This window comes from Scheffersomyces coipomensis (genome assembly GCF_036884675.1).
Source record: "Scheffersomyces coipomensis strain NRRL Y-17651 chromosome Unknown DFJ63scaffold_1, whole genome shotgun sequence".
In the NCBI taxonomy this organism is placed as follows: Eukaryota; Fungi; Ascomycota; class Pichiomycetes; order Serinales; family Debaryomycetaceae; genus Scheffersomyces; species Scheffersomyces coipomensis.
The window spans coordinates 1,643,255-1,662,976 of record NW_027042892.1 but is presented as its reverse complement, the minus strand read 5'-3'; the positions used below and the strand labels follow the sequence as shown (position 1 = coordinate 1,662,976).

Genomic DNA, 19,722 nt, shown 5'->3' with positions numbered 1-19,722 from the left:
TGTTGATACCACTCAAATTTTATTTTCCAAATTTCGACTTTTACAGACCTTTTTGGTGGGGTTTGTGGATATTAGATATCTTGAAATGAGAGAAGGTATAGAACAAGGCTCTTTTTGAAAGATTTGGCTTAGTTTTGATGAAGTTATAGTGAAATCATTATTTTTTTGCATAAATTTTATCCAAACTAGCTTAATGGTTGTAGAATTAAATAAATTGTTAAGATATAATTAGAGTAAAATAGAATAATTGATTGTTTCTAGACCATATTACAGGAATTCAGTTTGATTTAGCGAAAAATAAAAAGTGGGGATGATAAAAATTATGATTTAAAATAGTTAGCGTCTAAATTTTAAAAAAAGTATAAAAAAAAATGAATTCTCTTTTTTATAAAATTTTATATCTTTCTATCTCTTTCTTCTTCCTTCCATATAGACTTCTTATAGTTAAAATTATCACCCACCCAGTCTATTGTCTTTTGCTTTAAGTTATTTAACATATACCACATTTTACAAAAGAATAATTCATTCAATTAAATCATGCCAATTGAATTAATTCTTACTCCATTAATGAGACCAGTGGTCTTAGCTAAGGCGGTAGTTTTTTCACCTCATAGAGCTGGTTCAAGATATGTTCCAAATATTATTGAAATGAATGAAGATTCAATTTCCCAATATGCTATCTTAAGAAGATTTGGTTCAGGTTCTAAAATTTTTGATGTTTATGATACTGAAAAAGGTCAAGTACCAATGGGACAAAATGATCCTGGTAAGAAAATATTTTGGTTCCTAAGATCACGGGCGGTTAAAGGTGCTTATAGAATGTATTCAAGTTCAATTACTGGTACTGGTCCTGATGGTGAAGATGAACCTGTTGCTGATGTTAGAGCTGGTTTAAGATCAAATGTTTTATTAATTAGAGCTCCTGATGTTCCAGCTTCTGAATTAGGTTGGCATATTATTGGTCATAGAGTTGATGCAAATGATACTTATAGAATGTTTACATTAGCTGATGGATTTACATATCAATGGACTTCAAGAGGTAAATGGCTTGAAAAAGTTTATAACTTGGGTGAAAAAGAATCAGAAATTAGAGAACGGATTGGTCAAGTAATTCCAAATGGGGATAATGGTTTTACATTAAAAATTGATGAATCTAAAATGCCGAGAGAAATTGCTCTTGGTAGTGCTTTATGTTCTTATATTGATCAATGGAATACAAACATTGAAGTTGGTGGAATTTATTATGCAAGACAACCAAATCAAGTCCGTTGGAAACGTGATTAGGTTTATGTCATTATTATTTTGAAGAAGATTATTACTATTTATTATTTCAAATTATCATTTAACTGTTTTTTCTTCTTTTTCTTTTTATTTTTTGTTCTATTTCATTTAAATTCTACTGTAAGGGAGTATGAATTTATTTGAATAAAATGGTTAATTGAAATATTTTGATTTTATATAGTTTATATTTATTAAGAAAATTTTATATTTGGTAAAATTGATTAAACTTGTAAGTATTTGCAATTGATTAATATTTTTTGCAATTTTATGGTTACTGGTGTGCATATAAAACAAGGCTAATCATAAAATATTTTACGATAAGCTAATTTTTGACATGCCGCTAAGAAACCTTTTTTTAGTGAGAGTTAACCTTATAACTATATTTGTATTTCAACGGGACTTATAATCCTATAAACTGTTTAGTTCTACAGGATGAGATGTGTCATAGACATTATTGGGATAATCTTGGGTTCATTTATTGGGTAAAAACATATTATACCAAGTCAGCCCATTGAAAATCTTAGCCTGTAAGGCAATTATCCGCCAACGTTGTTTGTTTGCGGGAATCGACATCCTAAAAAAGAAAAAATGTGGAGCACATACACTCGAGTCAATCAAAGTCGAAGTTAATACCATAAATAGATCATAATTTTTCACTTGAAATTTGTTTTTTAGAATAAGTGTTTCTTTCTTTCTTTCTTTCTTTCTTTCTTTCTCTATCGATATCTATATCTTCAATGCTTAGAGCTAGTGTTCAAAAAAGTCTTCGTCAGACTTATAAATTATCCACGAGGTTCTCATCCTCTGTGGCAGCTCAATATTTCCCTGAAGAACCAATTTCACCTCAATTAGTTACCAGTTCTATCCCAGGTCCAAAATCTCAAGCTTATAATGATGAATTAGGGAATGTGTTTGATAATAGAGCTACTTATTTCGTAGTTGATTATGTCAAATCATTAGGGAATTATATTAGTGATGCTGATGGAAATAAATTATTAGATGTTTATTGTCAAATTGCTTCTATTCCATTAGGATATAATAATCCTGCTTTAATTGAAGCTGCTAAATCGGATGATATGTTATATGCTTTAATCGATCGTCCTGCTTTAGCTTGTTTCCCATCTACTAATTATGCCCAAATTTTACAAGAAGGTATCTTGGCAGCTGCACCACCAAGTATGACTAAAGTTTGGACCGCATTAAGTGGTTCCGATGCGAATGAAACTGCGTATAAGGCGGCCTTCATGTATCAACATGCTCATAAACGTGGTTCATTAGATTTCACAAGTGAAGAATTATCAAGTGTAATGAATAACGAAGCTCCTGGTGCTTCAGATATGGTTATTTTATCATTTGATAGAGGTTTCCATGGAAGATTATTTGGATCCTTATCAACTACAAGATCTAAAGCTATTCATAAATTAGATATTCCTGCTTTCCCATGGCCAAAAGCTCCATTCCCAAGTTTGAAATATCCTTTACAAGATTTCATAAAGGAAAACCATGATGAAGAAATTGGATGTTTACAAGAATTTGAACGAATTATTGTCGAAGATTATGAACCTCATAAAATCGCGGCTATAATTGTTGAACCCGTTCAATCTGAAGGAGGGGATAATCATGCTTCCTCATTCTTTTTCCAAGGATTAAGAGATATTACATTGAAACATGATATTTTAATGATTGTTGATGAAGTTCAAACTGGGGTTGCAGCCAGTGGGAAATTTTGGGCTCATGAACATTGGAATTTAACTACTCCACCAGATATGGTTACATTTTCGAAAAAATTCCAAGCAGCTGGGTTTTATTTTAGTAATCCTGAATTACAACCAAATCAACCTTATAGACAATTTAATACTTGGTGTGGAGATCCATCTAAAGCTATTATTGCTAGATCAATTTATCAAGAAATTACCAAACATAATTTAGTAGAAAAGACAGCTCAAGTGGGTGATTATTTATATGATGGATTGAAACAAATCATTAATAAGTATCCTGGTAAAGTATTAAACTTAAGAGGGGAAAAATATGGTACTTTTATTGCCTGGGATTGTTATGATGCTGAAGTTAGAAATAATATTTTATTAGAATGTCGTAAGAGAGGAGTTAATATTGGAGCTTGTGGAGATGTTGCAATTAGATTAAGACCAACATTGACATTTGAAGCTAAACATGCTGATATCTTATTACAAGTATTAGAAGATTCTTTTAAAGCTGTTTAAGAAAAAGACTATTAATATATATATATATATATATACATATTAAATATATGGTGTTGCACGATCACTTACCCAATTAGGCATTTCTCCTAAACCGGAAATTGAATGCGCTTCTTGATTCCTGTTTACTGACTAAAAATTGTGTCATACAGACCAGTCATCTCTTAAGCCGTTAGAAGCACAAAGTCATTAGTAATAACCAAATACTCATCTCATCTGGTGCTGTTTCATATATATATCATTCCTAGTGTATAGTTATGAACATATGGTAACTAATTAAACAACAGTAGGTAAATAAAATTATGGTATGTAACAAATATATCTGTTTGTGACAGGTTGGTGAAAGATTTAAAATCACAAAAATAACCTAATAGCAAACAGAGGCGGGTTTGTTTGGTTAATGTATATATATGTAACTAGTCCTTGTGAAAAAAAGCCTATATCGGTTTACGTGTTATAGTTGTTGTGATCTGTCAATGGTAGAAATATCATTGACACGTTTAAACAGGTGAAGTTTATAAGTAAACAAATTTAAAATGGATATAAGTAGCGATGAATGACTTAATTAACCAGTAATATATGTATAAGTCACTCTCTATTCATAGTTACTGTTTCTAGCCACAAATTGTCACTAATTAGTTTACTACGTTAACGGTTAGAGATTCGTAGTTTTAATTTCTTTTTCTAAGTATATAAATAAAGTGTAATTATTATTAGTAACTATTGTCATCCCTTTCGATTGTATCAACAAACATATTCTGTCGTACCCAAGTCATCTGATAATTCATTATATAAACTTATTCACTGTCAATCTATTCGTATACCATAGTACCATAACATATCCGTCTGATCTTCACATTAAATAATTTTTGTGCCTGTACCAAAACAGACAGACAGAGCGTAAAATAAAAATAATAAGGCAATTTAAAACCAGAAAGAATTGCATTTACAGCCAACACCCATTTATTCACTTCCCTTTCGTTTACTTTACTTTACTTTATCATATCATATCATATCATTTACCCATTACTTACGCCATGTGTTGCAATAATAATCAATAATCTAGTCCGACGCAAGTGTACGAGTGTGTTTCTTCCTTCTTTCTGCTTCCCTTTTAAGTGGAACTAACATAACAATATAAACATAATTAATAATAATAACAATCATCATCAACCATGTTGGGTCGTTTGTTCAAACAGACTCCAACCAATAGCTTAAACAATCATCATCATGGCTTGTCTTCCAATAATCCTTCCCCTTCTCCATCAGTACCGAACCCAACCAATCCTAGTTTAAATAATCCTTCATTTGATGATTCATATGCAAGAGAAATCTTATATGGAACTCATAATCCAAATCAATTAAAACCATATCAATTCAATAATAAATTCTTTAGAGTCATCGTATCTCAAGATGGTGGAAGTTTAAGATCAAAACAAGTTCTTTATGATTCTTCTTTATCTGAAGCTTCTTTAACTCCTTCCCCTTCATCTTCCATAAATACTATTACTGGTGGTAGTTATCATAAAGTCACAAGTCCTGTATCCCCCATCCCTCCACCATCACCATATTCATCTTCATCATCATCATATTCCAAGCATAATCATAAAACTATCATCCCTTCAAAGATCTATCATAATTCAAATGAATTAAATGATTATATGTTTGGATGTGGTGTACCCAGTAATGAGATTAATTGTTCAACTAAACTTCATGTCTTACCCTCCATAAACAATCTTATCGGTGGACCTTATAATGCAGTATTAATAACGAGATTATTTTCCATCTGTGATGTGGAAAACACAGATCCCCATACTGATATATCTTCAATAAATTCAAATATAAATTGGCATCCCACTTCTGCTTTACCGATTGGTGCAACTAATATCAAAAAATTCCCCTTCTTTAGAAATCTATCCTCATCATCCAATCCAATAATACCGACCACCACCAACTCTAAATCATCAAGTAATATCAATAGTAGATTTTCTATTGGGATAGTTATTCCGTTAGATTCTTTAAATGATATCAATGATGTCATAGTCAATAATTGGGATGAAATTTCTCATTTCTTAATCCTTCTCCAAAAATCAATCTATAAGAAATTATTATCAATTTTAAATAATAATTGCTTATATGATAATGAAAATAATCTTTGTTCATGTTCATATCTTATTAATAAAAGAATTCAATTCCCTAATTATATCTTACAAAATGATTTGGATTTAAATAATCAAATGTTAAAATTAATTAAATTAATCCATTATGATTCAAATATTCCTAAATTAATCAATACAAATAGTTTAATGAAATCTTGTTTAATCGATGATAATACCCAATATAATTCAGTATTTTTAAATTGGGTATTGGAAACTTTAAATTGGTTAGAATTTAAAGATGGTAAATCATTCTTACAAAATGCCACTAATAATTCATTAACTAATTATAATTCAAATTCTTCATTTCATACCACTAATACTGGAAGTACAGATTTGACATCATATGCTAATAATAATACATTCTTAGCAAGTTTATTAGCATTATTGATTCCCATGAGACAACTGTTAAGTGTTAAACCTTATCATAACGTGACAGATTCAAAAGTTAGAGAAGTTACGAGAGTAGTGCTTATGACGGGAAATCCAGTAGTGGCTAAAAAATTAATATTCATTATAAATGGTATAGTGCCTGATTCAAATACTCCTGATGTCGACGATTATGAAGTTAATCATTTAGAACAAAAACAACAACAACAACAACAGCAAAGACAACAACCCGATCTTCGTCATCAAGAAGATAGCCAGCAACATATTCCACAAAATAAGACTAAATCATTCGAATATGATGAAAATGATTGTTCAACCTCACCAAAGAGTAAAAGACCATATCCACCACCAAGATTACCATCAACTTTTTCAAATACAAGTTCAGGTAGTAATAATAATGTCACTACACCTTCATCACCAGCCAAATCCATCAATCCTATACCCATCAAACGATCAACTCAATTCTCCACCTCAGTAAGTTCTTCCGATAATTCATTTGGTAGATCATCACCAACCGCCAAGGGATGGGAAATTCCTGGAAAATCAGTTGCTAGTACATCAACTTCAACTCCAAATAGAGAAAATATCGAAGTTTCTGTTCATAATGGTAGTATTACAAAGGGAATACCTATAGTCTTACCGGTGAATGCAACTTCTAAAGCACAAATATCATCATCATTATCTAAATCATCTTCATTGGCTTATCTTTCATCCTCATTAAGCTCATCTTATTCATCATCATATTCACTTCCTAAGATTGGTAGTAGTTTTATGGATAAATGGAAGAATTCCATCAGTTCAGTATATGCTGGTAGTTCAAGTGGTGTACCTCATCATGGAAATGGTAGTATATCTTCAAATTATGGATATGATGGTGATTATTTCCCTCCACCCCCAACTACTTTTGGAAGTATACCTAAACGGAATTCAATTCAATCCTTAAGAAGTCCATCTCCAGCCATTGAACAAGAAGAATTTACGTGGACTACTCATTCAGCCAATATCCCTATTGCTCATAGTAATGGTAATTCAAGTCAAAATGGGATGGGTAATGTCATGTCTAATATTTATGGTCTGACTCCAAATAAATTATCCCGAACTCAATCAATGTATGATCTTTATAATATGAATAATGAAATCTTGGAAGAAAGTTATAATGAAAGTAATAATCTTAGTGATGAGAATTTTTCAAGTTCAAATACAATCAAGGTGAATAGTAGTTCAAATTCTAATCCTAATAATTCCAATAATGGAAATCATAATTCTACTTTGAATAAGAATCTTGCCATTAAAAGATCAAAGACAAGTGTTTATTCACCATTAATTGATGATAATCTTATTAAAAATGTCAATGAACATAATAAGACTATTATTCAACTGAAATGTGAAGAGATTATGAAAATGAAATTTCAAGATCCAACTGCTGCATCCAAAAAGGAAACTCACATATTAGAAATTTCACCCATCATTCATAATGAAAAGAGTTTTGTTGATATTGATGAAGCTGAAAGTCTTATTAATGATCAAAGTACTATTTCATCCGGGTTTGATAATTTGGATTTAGGTAATGATGATGGAGGAGAAGGGTTATCATCTCATCCAATTTTTAAACATTTGGCATTATCCCCCAATGTGGCATTTTCAGATGAATTTAGATCTGAATTTAATATTCAATCATGTCCAGTTAATCCTAAATTAGAAACTCAAGTCATGAGTGCTATGAGAAATGATTTACTATTTTATCAAAATAATTTCGATTATAGTAAAATCGTATCCAGAACTGTGTTTATTAGTTTAAGAGCTCGTGAAATTAAATTAATTGAAATGACAATTGATAATGATGCTTATCATCGCGCTTCATTTAGTACTGCTAATCCACCAAAGCCCGAAACTCCAAGTAATGGTTCAAATCCTCAAATCTCAAGTTCATTATCATCACCATTAGGATCATATTTCCCCGATACGTCTTTATTCCATATGAAAAAAAATTCAGAGAAGCCTAATAATAATTATAAAACGAAAACATTGAAAGTGTTTACTCCGGCTAAGAATTTAGGAAATCTTGAATTAATCAATAAAGTGGATAATACATTTGAAGAAATCAATCAATTGTTTAATTTACAACAACAGTATCGAACAAAACAACAGCAACGACAACAACAACAGCAGCTGTCACAACAGGAGAAGGCTGATAAAACTGAAGGATTCCATGACTTTAATAAAAAGTTATCGAAGCTTGTATTAAGTTTGGTCTAATGATCCATATTTATTAGAAAAGAGAAAAGTTTATCTTTACTTGAGAATATACGAATTATGAATAATTATAACCAACCAAACTGTAAATTAAGTTCTCTATAACCATTGTCTATTCTATAAAAAACATGACACTTGTATATATTTCTTGGCGATCGTAGGATGACTATAATGGCATGCGATCTCTATACCATCAGATTGATCAGAAAGATCAACTAAATTATCGATATAATAACCCTTCACATCACATTCAATTTTAAATCTTGTAATATTTGTTCCATCTTCTACTCTCAGAAGATTTATAGCCACGAGATCAATGGTTGATTCATTAAATATTAAGTGATTTTTGACAACTAAAAAATCTTGATTACAATTATCATTGGCATAATTTTTGACTAAGGTAAGTGACTTAGACTTAGCAATACCCCTTGAATCAACATCATTAATATTAAAATGAAGCATGCAAATTGAAGTTGCTTTTACAACAAGTATAGTATTATCTCCTATCACAAACCATTTCTTAATGTCACTTCCTCGTTTAATCATCTGTCTTGTTTGATTCTTTCTCAAGTTTTCTTTTTCTAAAACCACAACTTCATCTTTATCTATTGGTAAGTAAAATCTACCGTTGTGATATTTAAATACGGATTCTTCATTTCGTCTAGCGGTAAATACTGATCCTTCAATTTTTCCATAAAATCCCAAATTCAAATCATGAGCTTTGCAGCTAGTAAAATTTATCTTGTCATTAAGCATTTCGAACTTAACAATCAAGAGAATATTTTCAAGCGATTGAAATACGATTTCATTCTTAGAAGTAAAAGACACTATGGTCCGGTCCAGCTTATCATCTTTCATTTGTTCTTTGAAATCAAAATACTTCTTTGTATTGAAAGCCTTAAAGAAGTCTTCCACAGCTTCTCGATGTCCTGCATCGTCCGACTTAAGAATAGAGTTAATATACCCTATGTCTTCAATAGCATGACTTTCGTCGAATACCCTAGTGTCAAACACATTAAATGAAAACATTTTCCGTACTTTCAGTATTTTTCCACATTCTTGATAAATGACCCTGAAGAGATCATACGTATGATCGATTTCTTTTTGACCAATGTGCACAGTTGTAAATTTAAAAACATTAACTGAATTTGACTTATATGGAATATAACTAATGCTTAAATATTGAAATTTAACGCCCGATAGAAACTTAGCATTATCACATACAAAATTATCTATATATGAATCATCTTCAACAAAATAAGGATCTTCTATTGGATTATCAATTTTGTATTCCAAAGTTTTCCTACTATTAAGAATGTTGCGAGTAGCTGTAGTAAATTGGATTTCCAATTTATCTGCCAGGAAGTAAAAACAAATAAAATAGTAATTACCCAATCTGGAAACTTTAGTCCCCCATTTCATTGCTTGTTCTTCGCGTGTTACTATTTCCTTTGGTTTCCCTTGCTTTAACCAAGATATTCTATCACGAGAAAGAGAGTCATGGGAAAGGTTTATTTGTCCTGTTTTAATCTTGAATATGTCTCTTATGTCATCGTTTAATACTTGTGAGCTGTAATATTCTCTAGCATTCAAAAATCGGTCTGAATCAACTTCATCTAAGTTGAGTCTATGCAAATCAGTCACATTCTTATCATACTTGTCTCTTTCAGAATAGTATCGTTTCTGTCTCTTCACCTTTTGTACTTCATTATTGTGATATTTATCAATTTTAGAATCATTTCTTAAGCTTCCATTTGTGATCTTGAAGTACTTCCCTCTTTCTTCATCATAAAACATGCCAGGTATTTCTCTAATTTGTGGCATTTAAGATAGCAATATAGCAAACATCTGATGCCTGATATTTCTATAATATAGATCTGATTTCTTTACTTAGAGATAGTGCCACAACTTGGTGCGCACACGACTTGAAAAAATTACTATAGTTAAAAGCAATTATTAACTTTTCACTAATACTGTTTAAAAGATTTCTTAATAGTTAAACTATAGAAATAGGATCAAGTAGCTTTAGTTGACTTGAATTGTAGTTCTCAAACAAAGTTATACTTTTAGACTAGACAAGATTTGGTTTATGAGTCGGCTTTTTGTTCTAAAAAAGTTTCTATTTATTGCTACCAATTTACTAGCCATAGTTACTTTACGTCTCTCATATTTTTCGAAAGTGCCAATAACCATTAAAAGCTTAATTTAGTTAAATCAGGGAGAGAGAATTTATAAGAGTCATTTATTAATTTGAGATAAGAAACAAGCTATTGGCAAATATTTGCATAAAATGAAATAAGGTAGGTCTCTTAGTGTTGCCAATTCGTATCCTTTATAATTCTAAAAGAGGGGACTTGTACTTTTACCGATCTAAATTAATAGAAACACTTCGCTTGTTGGTAACGAAGTATTACATGAACCTTTCATCGAATAAAAGAGTTATATCCTCATTCCATATGATATATAGATCAATATTAAAAAAAATAACAGTTTTTAAAAGTTGAATTCTCCACCCTAAAATTCGTGCAATGCAAGAAGATCCGAGGATCATGACATTAAAAAATGTGGAATTAATTTTGAAAGCTAGTACTAATGACCCTTTAGTTTGCCCACTATTCTAAAATAAATTCCTTTTCACTTAGTCCAAGGTTATGCAATGTTCGGTAGGTTACGTATTAGAAGATGTAATGGTTATGAAATTTTTTGAAGTGAAAGTCTACCAACCTTCCTCTCCAAAATAGAATCCTGATTCCATTTACTTCTTCATGCAGTATTCACATATTCGAAGTTTAGTTTTAGCTGAACATTTAAATCTGAGTTTAAAATGAAAAGACTTACCTTTTGTGTTTATTACAACGACAAGGAATTAAATATCATGTCAGACCATGTTTACATGGATTTCCGTTTTGTTAAACCTAAATTAAACTATGGACGCAAAATGTATTATGTACAATGCATAAATTAACTGAGCGCAATAATTGGCGGCTAAAAAAAATTCAAAAACATTATGGCTAAAACTGGAATTGGATACGATTTCATAGCCTTCCGTGACAAAAGTTGTTTATATTTTCCTGTTTAACTTCTTCAATTAAAGTTAAGATTTACAAGAGATGGTAAAACAGTACTGCAATACTACTATTTATAGAACTACCTACTACAACTATCGAACGATAACCATTACAAAAATTAAAGAAAAGAAATGAATAAATAAATTATAAATAAATTAAATGAATGACTAACTAATAAATAATAAACATAATAAATATATAGATATAAACAGCGTTTAATACTATAGTAGAATATCAACACACTAGTATAAACGCTGCACCACTCTTGTAATACTATACTTTGAAAAACTGAAAGCCCGCAAACAAAACAAACCATACCTCTATAAAAAAACCTAACGCTTATTTGTGTTTGTTAATAATACAACAGCTATACCAAAATGAAACCTTGACCCATAGTTAGAAACATCCTTCTAAGGACTCCAACTTGTATTATTCACACCAAAAGAACCAGCACCATATCCACTATCAGTTATTGAAATTCCTTCGAAATTAGGAGTGAATGTATTTGGTGCAAAGCCATTAGTTAAATGACTATCATCAAATGTAATACCATTAAGAAAATTTCCGAAACTATTGTCATTAGGTATAGAAAAGGCATAGTTGTTGATTTGTGAATCGTTAATATAATTCATATTTGGATTAAAAAAATCAGTTTCAGTTGTGTTTACACTCTGCGTTTGATTGGATAAAGGTATGGTTTTCATATTGTCCACTTGGTTAAATGTATTCATTGATGGATTGTTGAGTACTTTAGCTTCTTCTGAAAACTCATTGAAATCAAAAGTGGAACTGTTCATATCGATGTTAGCTTTGTTATTATAACCATTTTGAGGAAACAAAGAAGTTGAAGGAGGTTTAGCTAAATCTGGAACCGACGAATAGGAGTTAGCGTTGCTTATAGAATCATTAGAATTCTGCATAGGCATAGAGAATTGATTTATCTCTTCCATCTTTATTTTAGGTTCTTCTCTATTCGATGTTGCAACAATCATTGGACTTGAGATACTGCCAACCATATTTGTATTGGTTGGGAATCCTAATAATCCATTTTGAGGATTCGATACATTATTTGGTAACATAAATCCATCAACCGAATAAATATTACTATTAATATTATCATTGATATTATTGTTATTGTAGCTATAAGGTTCAGATTGAAGTTTGACCCTTTTATTTGATGGTTGATATTGACCACCATTTGTAGATTCAGGAGAAACCGGAATTGATCTTCTTTTTAAAGATTGAGAACCTATTCTTGGAGTTTGATCACCTCCGACAATGCTTGGAGTTTTAGATGGAGAAGAATTTAATGGACTTTCTGAAAAGCCAATTAATTCTGGGTGTGACTCTTTATATTTCTTAACGAATTCCCAACATTTATCACCATAAGTTTTTGGAGTTAATCCAGTGACAGATTTGAAAACTCTATGGAAATGCCAAGCAGAAAGCTTTGACTTAGCAGCTAATTCTTTAAATCCTAGTACACCACCCCTTCTTCTTCTCTTTTTAGGTCCAGATGAAGATTCAGTTTCATCATTAGGACTAGTGACTTCTTCTGGAGAACTTGGTCTTGGCTTTTGAGATTGAGGATGAAGTAAGGAAACAGCAGCAGCCAATGCTAAATGTCTGCAAGCCAAATCAACTAATCTATAATGATCAGAATCATTTTTTGATAAGGAGGCGTTTTCAAAATCCTTAGTAAATTTGCCATCAAAATTTATAACTGGAGTACTTGATTTTCTAAAACTACCTGAAATACCACCAGCATTATTAATTGTTTTTAAAATATTGACTTCATTGACCTTTTTAGATTCTAAAATATTAGCTTTAATTCTTAAATTATTATTTTCTTCATTTTCATCTAATAAAGGGTGTAAGAATCCAATTTGGGCATTGATACTTGCAACACATTCAACTAAAAGCTTAACATCGATAACAGGAATGACTAATGGATCACAGTATTCACAAGGCATATATCCATAATTCATACAATCAGAAGGGTGTAACATGAATTTAATTTCTGACTTTAAATTAGTGACTGGTCTAGCATCACAATCAGGGCGACAGAAAACTTTGTCGATCTTATTGCAAACGTAGAAGGAACCAGCAGCAAAAGGATCGCTAAATTGATAGGCTTTCCATTTAGAAGCTTCGGTAGAGTAAACCATTTTAAAGATTGAAATCTAAAGGAGATAAATAAAAGAGTGATAACTATTTTAGTAACACTCTAGCAATTGAATTATCTTTTAATTATTTATCTTGATCCATGAAAATATAAGAACTTTGATCTAATTTGAAAATATATAAAATAGAAAAATAAAATGGAAAAAGAAAAAGAATCAATTGAGGAGAATTACATATGTATATATATATCACCTTTGATCTAAGAAATTCCTGCATTTATGAAAATACAGTTTGATAATTATGCTTTCACAATTACATACCTTAGCCCAAACTATGCATTTTTTCCTTTTTTCTTTTTCTTCCTCCTGCGTATGCACTGTACACCAAATTGAAATTAAAAAATAAAAAATAAAAAAAAAAAAAGAAAAAAAGAAAAAAGTTAAAAAATAAAATTTGTCTTTGCACATCCACAAAACTCAAGAGCACTGGTATCAGAGTTAAAAAATAATTGTATATTTGAAACCCAACAACAATCATCTCTTTATACAGGTCAGTATAGCCACCTGCTCCACATATATCATTAGTTAGAGTAACGCTAGTTTAAAAGATTTTAGCAACGGTATTCCGTGATAGTAATACCTGTTTTAGGCAACAATTTTCGCTTTATTTTGTGTTTTGACCTCTCTTTGTCTTGCCATTAGCCATCTACGCCTCTTTATTCATGTTTATTTTTTACTTGAATCAAATCACAAGTCAAGTTAATACCATGAACATTTTCACCCTTGCTGATAACTGAATCTGCGGAATGATTGGCAATATTCGTCAAGCATGGAAGCCTTAGTTGATGATGGTTATGTCAACTGGGATTTCCCCCCATCTTCTGTACGGTTCCAACACAAACCTCTGATTTTTTTAAGGCATTACGAAATAATTTTGCATCACCTTGAAGGGATTTTAATTTCCCTGTCGAAGATGGTGACTAAAATAAAAAATCTTTTTACCCCTCGTTAAAAAAGTATAGTTTCTAACATCTATCGAAAACCTCAAAACTTTGCAAAACTATAACTTAAATCTTTTTTAGTTCAGATACAGGCTTAAACCTCCCCAAATTATAGCTAACGACGGGTCGGAAATATGCATATAGAAGTCAAAAATGTAAAAATTGTCTAAACATTAAACTAAAGAAGGTTAACCAACTACACAAGTATATAGAAATATTGAAAATTTCACTTTGAGTATTTTCTTAAGTTGTTAAAAAATAAATCATCGAAAGTAATATGAGATAGTATAAGTACAAATCATCTTTAATTAGCCTCTACCTCAGTGAGCAATTCATCTCCTCCACCTAATCTTATTTTACCACATTAACACAATTTCCATAATTAGAAATATTTTCATTTTTTTTTTATATTATTTTACTTTGTAATTATACATTCTAAAATATAAAGCTGTAGCGGCTAAAGATGTAAAAATTAAAGAAGAAAAAAGCTTTGATTAAAATTTTCACTTTTTAAAATATAATGACATAACCTTAAAACGGACTTTGAATTATGTTGCGTAATCCTTCATACATATAAGAGTTTTCTCTTTACGTCCAAGGCATCAATCATTCATTTTCTTGATTTAATGTGTTTGGCCTCAAGGATTCAATTCGTTGCTCCGCTTTAAGTATTGTTTGAAGCAATGATTCTTGAGTACAAAAAATCAAAGTGATTGAGGCGGAAAGAAAAGAAAATGTTCGAACACAACGATGTATTGGTTATATTCAAATTTGAAAATCAATACTTCAGAGGCTTAAATCGCCTAGCAATAATGATTAAGTCCAAATATGTGAGCAAAAACCTATCCACAATAACCCTAAAAAATACGAAATTTGGTAATAAATCCACTATTCTATTTTCCAAGGGTTTGCAGAAAGATGAATTTCAGCAGCTATTGAGAAATAAATCCGAATCATTCTAAAATTTCAGGCGGTCGGATATAGAATTAACCGCTAAAAATGTATCTAGATGGAACAAGTTATGTGTGTTGGTATTGCATCTTACATCGGTTGAATCTCTTCTACCACGTTCTGAACCAATAAACGTTCTGTTTTAGTTATGAAGTTATTAAAGTTAGGTTTGAAGTTGACGTCAATGTTGATGATAATCTATCAATGAAATAAATGATAAAGAAAGTCGGAAAAATTGTGTTCATAAAATCTTAAATAAAATCGATATTTTGCTACTTTAACTAGTAAAAGAGATTGAAATTGGGGGAGTAAACCTTCATACTAAAAAATATCAGTGAAGTCACCAGGCAAATTGCGCACATGATTTTATGCTTTCGAAATAAGCGGGTTATGAGGTGCATATTCGCGCATAAAAAATAGTACATTTCTTAAAAAATAATTTTCTAAAAATTCAAAATAAATGCAGGATAAGGAGTTTGTGGCAAATCAAATGTGTTGAAAAGTTTGAGATTTATCCACGGTAAGAAGTTGGCAATCAAACAATCAAACATTATAGTCAATATCAATTAAAGTTATATGAGCTGATACAACTGATTTATTTTAATTGTTTCGTTTCTATTTTAGTTGTTGAATAATGCTCTGGAATAAAGTTTATGACTCAACAACGTATTTGTGGAAAATGAATGGCTAATTAGTTCAATTCTATGGTTGTATTTCAAACCTTATTTATTTCTTCGATATTATTTAACAAATATCTTTATTTAAAAGTATATATCCTCCAAATTACTTTCTACTAGCCACGACATTGGAAACAATAGATAATAAAAAATAAACCCATGACGCAACTTAATAATAAAATCGAATCCAAAAAATAAAGACAAGACAAAATAGGATAAGTTATTGACTTAAAAATGGCTAGGATTGGTCTTGAGTCAGCATTTGAAGCTACTGTTGCTACATGGTGACATCATCTTTTAGGTTTTAGGCCTCATTTATAACATTTAAATGTAGTTCTTTTATAGTTTTCATAACTTGTAGTTAAATTTAATGTTACCGTGTTAGAGACTACTAGCCAATTGTAGACATTAGAGAATTATGTGAATTAGTCTTTGTAAATAGATATTCATTGAACTAAGACGTGTATTTTTAAGCTGTACATCTTTTTAAGCTTTACATCTATTCTTTGTCCGATTAGCTGTAACATAGCGTTTATTATTTTGTTAACATAGCTTGTATTGCAGATGAATACTCTTTATTTTTATTCAAAAATAAACTTGATATTGGGGCAAGACTTTCCTTTAAAGGTAATTTAGTATTCAAATGACGTAAAACAATCTATAGTAAGGGGACAAAAAAAATAAACTGATCTTGTGGTGCCTGTAGAATTACCATTATAGTCATTAATCCTTATATCTTAAATAGACCATCGATGTGGATTTACAAATCATGCATGTTGTCAATCCACTTTGTTAATTATTTTTATTAATTCATCTTTTTTACCCCTTTTTTTATTTTTATCAATAATAAATTTTGAACAATCGGATCTGCATACAACGGTCTTTTATTGTAAATCATTTATCAATTATATGACGTAATTATGATTTGATAGTGAATAATATTAACAAAGCCTATAGAGACTACGCCTTTTACCAGTCTATGTTTTAGTAGAACACCCCATCCAACAAAATTATCGTCAATTTTCAACTAGTTTGATGACACTTGATCACAACTTACTATTTGACAATTAATTAATTTACCTAAAAATAAAGGGGCATAGGGAGTATATGGTCTTTTACTTCCAGTTATTTTTTAGGTAATCTATGTTCATGGAAAATAATGTGTAAATCATTGATGTGTAAGTCATGACGATATACCTTCTTGCTTATGATAATGACGTTGTAACTGTCATATAGCGTTAATGTGGGAGTTTTTGGTCCCCCACAGCAGCAGCAGAAAATGTCTCGATTTATGATGTCGCAATATCCCTTGACCCAACTGCTGCGACATTGGAGGCTGACTAAAAATCAAATATGATTTGATTGTAAAGATAAAAATGACAGTTGGTGTTTAACTAACTAACTATCTATACAGTATTCATCAATTAACACAATATCATTGCTCAATTTCATTAATGAGTTCGATTTCTGAAGATTTGCTAATAAATATTGATCCAAGACATGCTGAAGGTCAACATTATATCAACATCAAATATGGTTATTTCATTTTATTTCTTTCAGGTTTACATATAATCTGGTCACAATCAATAAAGTATATCTATCTTAGGAAATGGTCTCAATCAGGTAGTAATATAAACATCTGGAAGAAAATTTCTTCTATTCCTATATGGGTAACAGTGATTATTTGGTCATTGATTTATTTCATCCTTTTCCCATTTCATATAACAGAATGGTCAGAGAATTATACCACAGCCATTAAAAGATCAGGTAGAATAGCTTATGCTTTAATTCCACTCGATATATTCTTAGTTTTGAGACCTTCAAATGTAATTGGGTTCAAAATTGGTTATTACTTGGAATCTTTAAATCTTCATAAATGGATTTCAAGATTAATTGTCTTAGCTGCGGTAGTTCACGGATGTGGATTTACTTATAAATGGATTATTGATGGTACAATTTTAGAAAAGCCATTTGTTATATTGAACTTTTTAGGTGTGGTGGTATTCTTATTTGCTGTTACATTGGTAATTATATCCATAAGACCAATCAGACAAAGAATCTATCAAGTGTTTTATATTCTTCATGATTTCACTGCATGGATATTCGTCATTCTTATCGCTTTCCATGCTAGACCCGGTGTTTTATGGATTGCTGTATTAAACTCTCTCTTATTTGCTGTTCAAATTTATCAAAGATTCTTTAGAGCTCATTACGTGCATAATATTCAAGTTCTCGGCAAGAGCCACTCATTACAAATTATAAGGATTGAAAGACCACCTGATTTCCCTTCAACATTCTTACCTGGTTCCCATATAAGATTGACTTATTCCAACTTGAATTATAAGTCTTGGTTCTTACCAACTCATCCATTTACAGTGGTTTCAAATTCAGATTCAAATTTGATAGAGTTAATTGTGAGTCCAACCGTTAATTTCCAACTCAATTCATCATTGATTTATTCTTTAACTGGTCCATTCCCATCATTACCAAAACCATTCTTTGAAACTGTTCAAAACTTAAATATAATTTGTGGAGGTTCAGGTATTTCTTTTGGATTACCTGTATTTAAATATTTAGCTAATTCACCCAATATTAAATCATTGAATTTAATTTGGTGTATTAGGAATAAGAAAGACTTACAAATCTTAGAGAACTTTTTTGAACACCTTCCAGAATCATTGCATATTTATATTACAGGGGATACAGGAAGTAAAGAAGAAACTTTATTTGATGAAGAATCAGAAGAATTACTTTTTGGAAGTAATTCTCATCAAGAAGAAAACATTGAATTAGACCAATTAGATAAGCCAACAAAGGAAAAAACTAGTAATATCCATTATAATAGACCCGACTTCAATGAAGTCTTTTCTAGTTTCCATTCAACTGGTGATAGTGACAAGCAATGGTTGGTAGCTTGTGGCCCAAGTGACCTAGTCAATGACGCTCATGCCTGGAGTAGGAAAAATAACGTTCAATTTTTCTCAGAAGTATATGAAATGTAATTCAACGTATAATTAATATCTTCTTCATATATCGTTATAACTGTAGATATCATTATAGTAATATAGATATAAATTAATTGACAATACGTAAAAAAGAATGATTACTTTGATTGCAAAAAAAAAGCTTCGTTGTATAATAGCTCGCACTCAGGATCGAACCAAGGACCAACAGATTTGCAATCTGCTGCGCTACCACTGCGCCATACGAGCTATTAACAAATCCGTAAATTTTTAGAAAAATGATAAAACCATTTAATCACGTGACCAAAATTAAGTTTCAAAATTTTTGATTTATGGATTGTTATATTGTCAATGATTTGCTAAGTTTATATGTAAATGATAGTAAGAAATAATTTTATACTTGACTTTGGATCAATTTAATGTAAATATTAAAACATTCAGAAAATATGGTGAATGAATAAAGCCTTAAAATAGTCCAAATTTTTCATATTCGTAGATGACTTTTCAGATTATCAACATGAGATCAGGAAGACAATATTTGTCCATGATAACTTTACAAACTAATAGTAATTACTAAGTGACCATTCTCCCTAGTGAAATATATGACTTGAAATATTGGATTTAGAAATATATAAAGTTA

At 30.5% G+C, this 19,722-nt stretch overlaps 6 protein-coding genes and 1 non-coding gene across 7 annotated transcripts; 4 read left to right on the top strand and 3 right to left on the bottom strand. All coding sequences in view use genetic code 12, as the record gives it.

Moving 5' to 3' along the window:
- Positions 1 to 313: 313 nt before the first annotated feature.
- DFJ63DRAFT_27491 (uncharacterized protein) lies at positions 314 to 1,651 on the top strand. Its single transcript, XM_064904590.1, has one exon. It carries the CDS (start codon positions 538 to 540, stop codon positions 1,282 to 1,284), a length of 747 nt encoding a protein of 248 aa, XP_064764918.1. The 5' UTR covers positions 314 to 537; the 3' UTR covers positions 1,285 to 1,651.
- A 322-nt stretch (positions 1,652 to 1,973) lies between these two features.
- Positions 1,974 to 3,595, top strand: UGA11 (Uga11p). The gene has a single exon (XM_064906737.1). The coding sequence runs from the start codon at positions 2,019 to 2,021 to the stop codon at positions 3,501 to 3,503; it is 1,485 nt and encodes a 494-aa protein (XP_064764917.1). The 5' UTR covers positions 1,974 to 2,018; the 3' UTR covers positions 3,504 to 3,595.
- Positions 3,596 to 4,675: 1,080 nt separating this feature from the next.
- DFJ63DRAFT_333058 (uncharacterized protein) lies at positions 4,676 to 8,302 on the top strand (the record flags this gene model as incomplete). Its single annotated transcript, XM_064907786.1, has 1 exon — positions 4,676 to 8,302. The coding sequence occupies one exon, from the start codon at positions 4,676 to 4,678 to the stop codon at positions 8,300 to 8,302; it is 3,627 nt and encodes a 1,208-aa protein (XP_064764916.1).
- A 114-nt stretch (positions 8,303 to 8,416) lies between these two features.
- On the bottom strand, positions 8,417 to 10,123 carry DFJ63DRAFT_333057 (uncharacterized protein; the record flags this gene model as incomplete). The annotated part of the gene is made up of 1 exon (XM_064907785.1): positions 8,417 to 10,123. One exon carries the CDS (start codon positions 10,121 to 10,123, stop codon positions 8,417 to 8,419), a length of 1,707 nt encoding a protein of 568 aa, XP_064764915.1.
- A 1,369-nt stretch (positions 10,124 to 11,492) lies between these two features.
- On the bottom strand, positions 11,493 to 13,652 carry ADAEC (Adaecp). The gene has a single exon (XM_064904589.1). It carries the CDS (start codon positions 13,533 to 13,535, stop codon positions 11,778 to 11,780), a length of 1,758 nt encoding a protein of 585 aa, XP_064764914.1. The 5' UTR covers positions 13,536 to 13,652; the 3' UTR covers positions 11,493 to 11,777.
- A 3,921-nt stretch (positions 13,653 to 17,573) lies between these two features.
- Positions 17,574 to 19,121, top strand: DFJ63DRAFT_310724 (putative metalloreductase; the record flags this gene model as incomplete). Its single annotated transcript, XM_064905640.1, has 1 exon — positions 17,574 to 19,121. The coding sequence occupies one exon, from the start codon at positions 17,574 to 17,576 to the stop codon at positions 19,119 to 19,121; it is 1,548 nt and encodes a 515-aa protein (XP_064764913.1).
- Positions 19,122 to 19,259: 138 nt separating this feature from the next.
- DFJ63DRAFT_t12 lies at positions 19,260 to 19,331 on the bottom strand. The gene has a single exon. It is a non-coding gene; the product is annotated as a tRNA-Cys (tRNA).
- Positions 19,332 to 19,722: the final 391 nt, after the last annotated feature.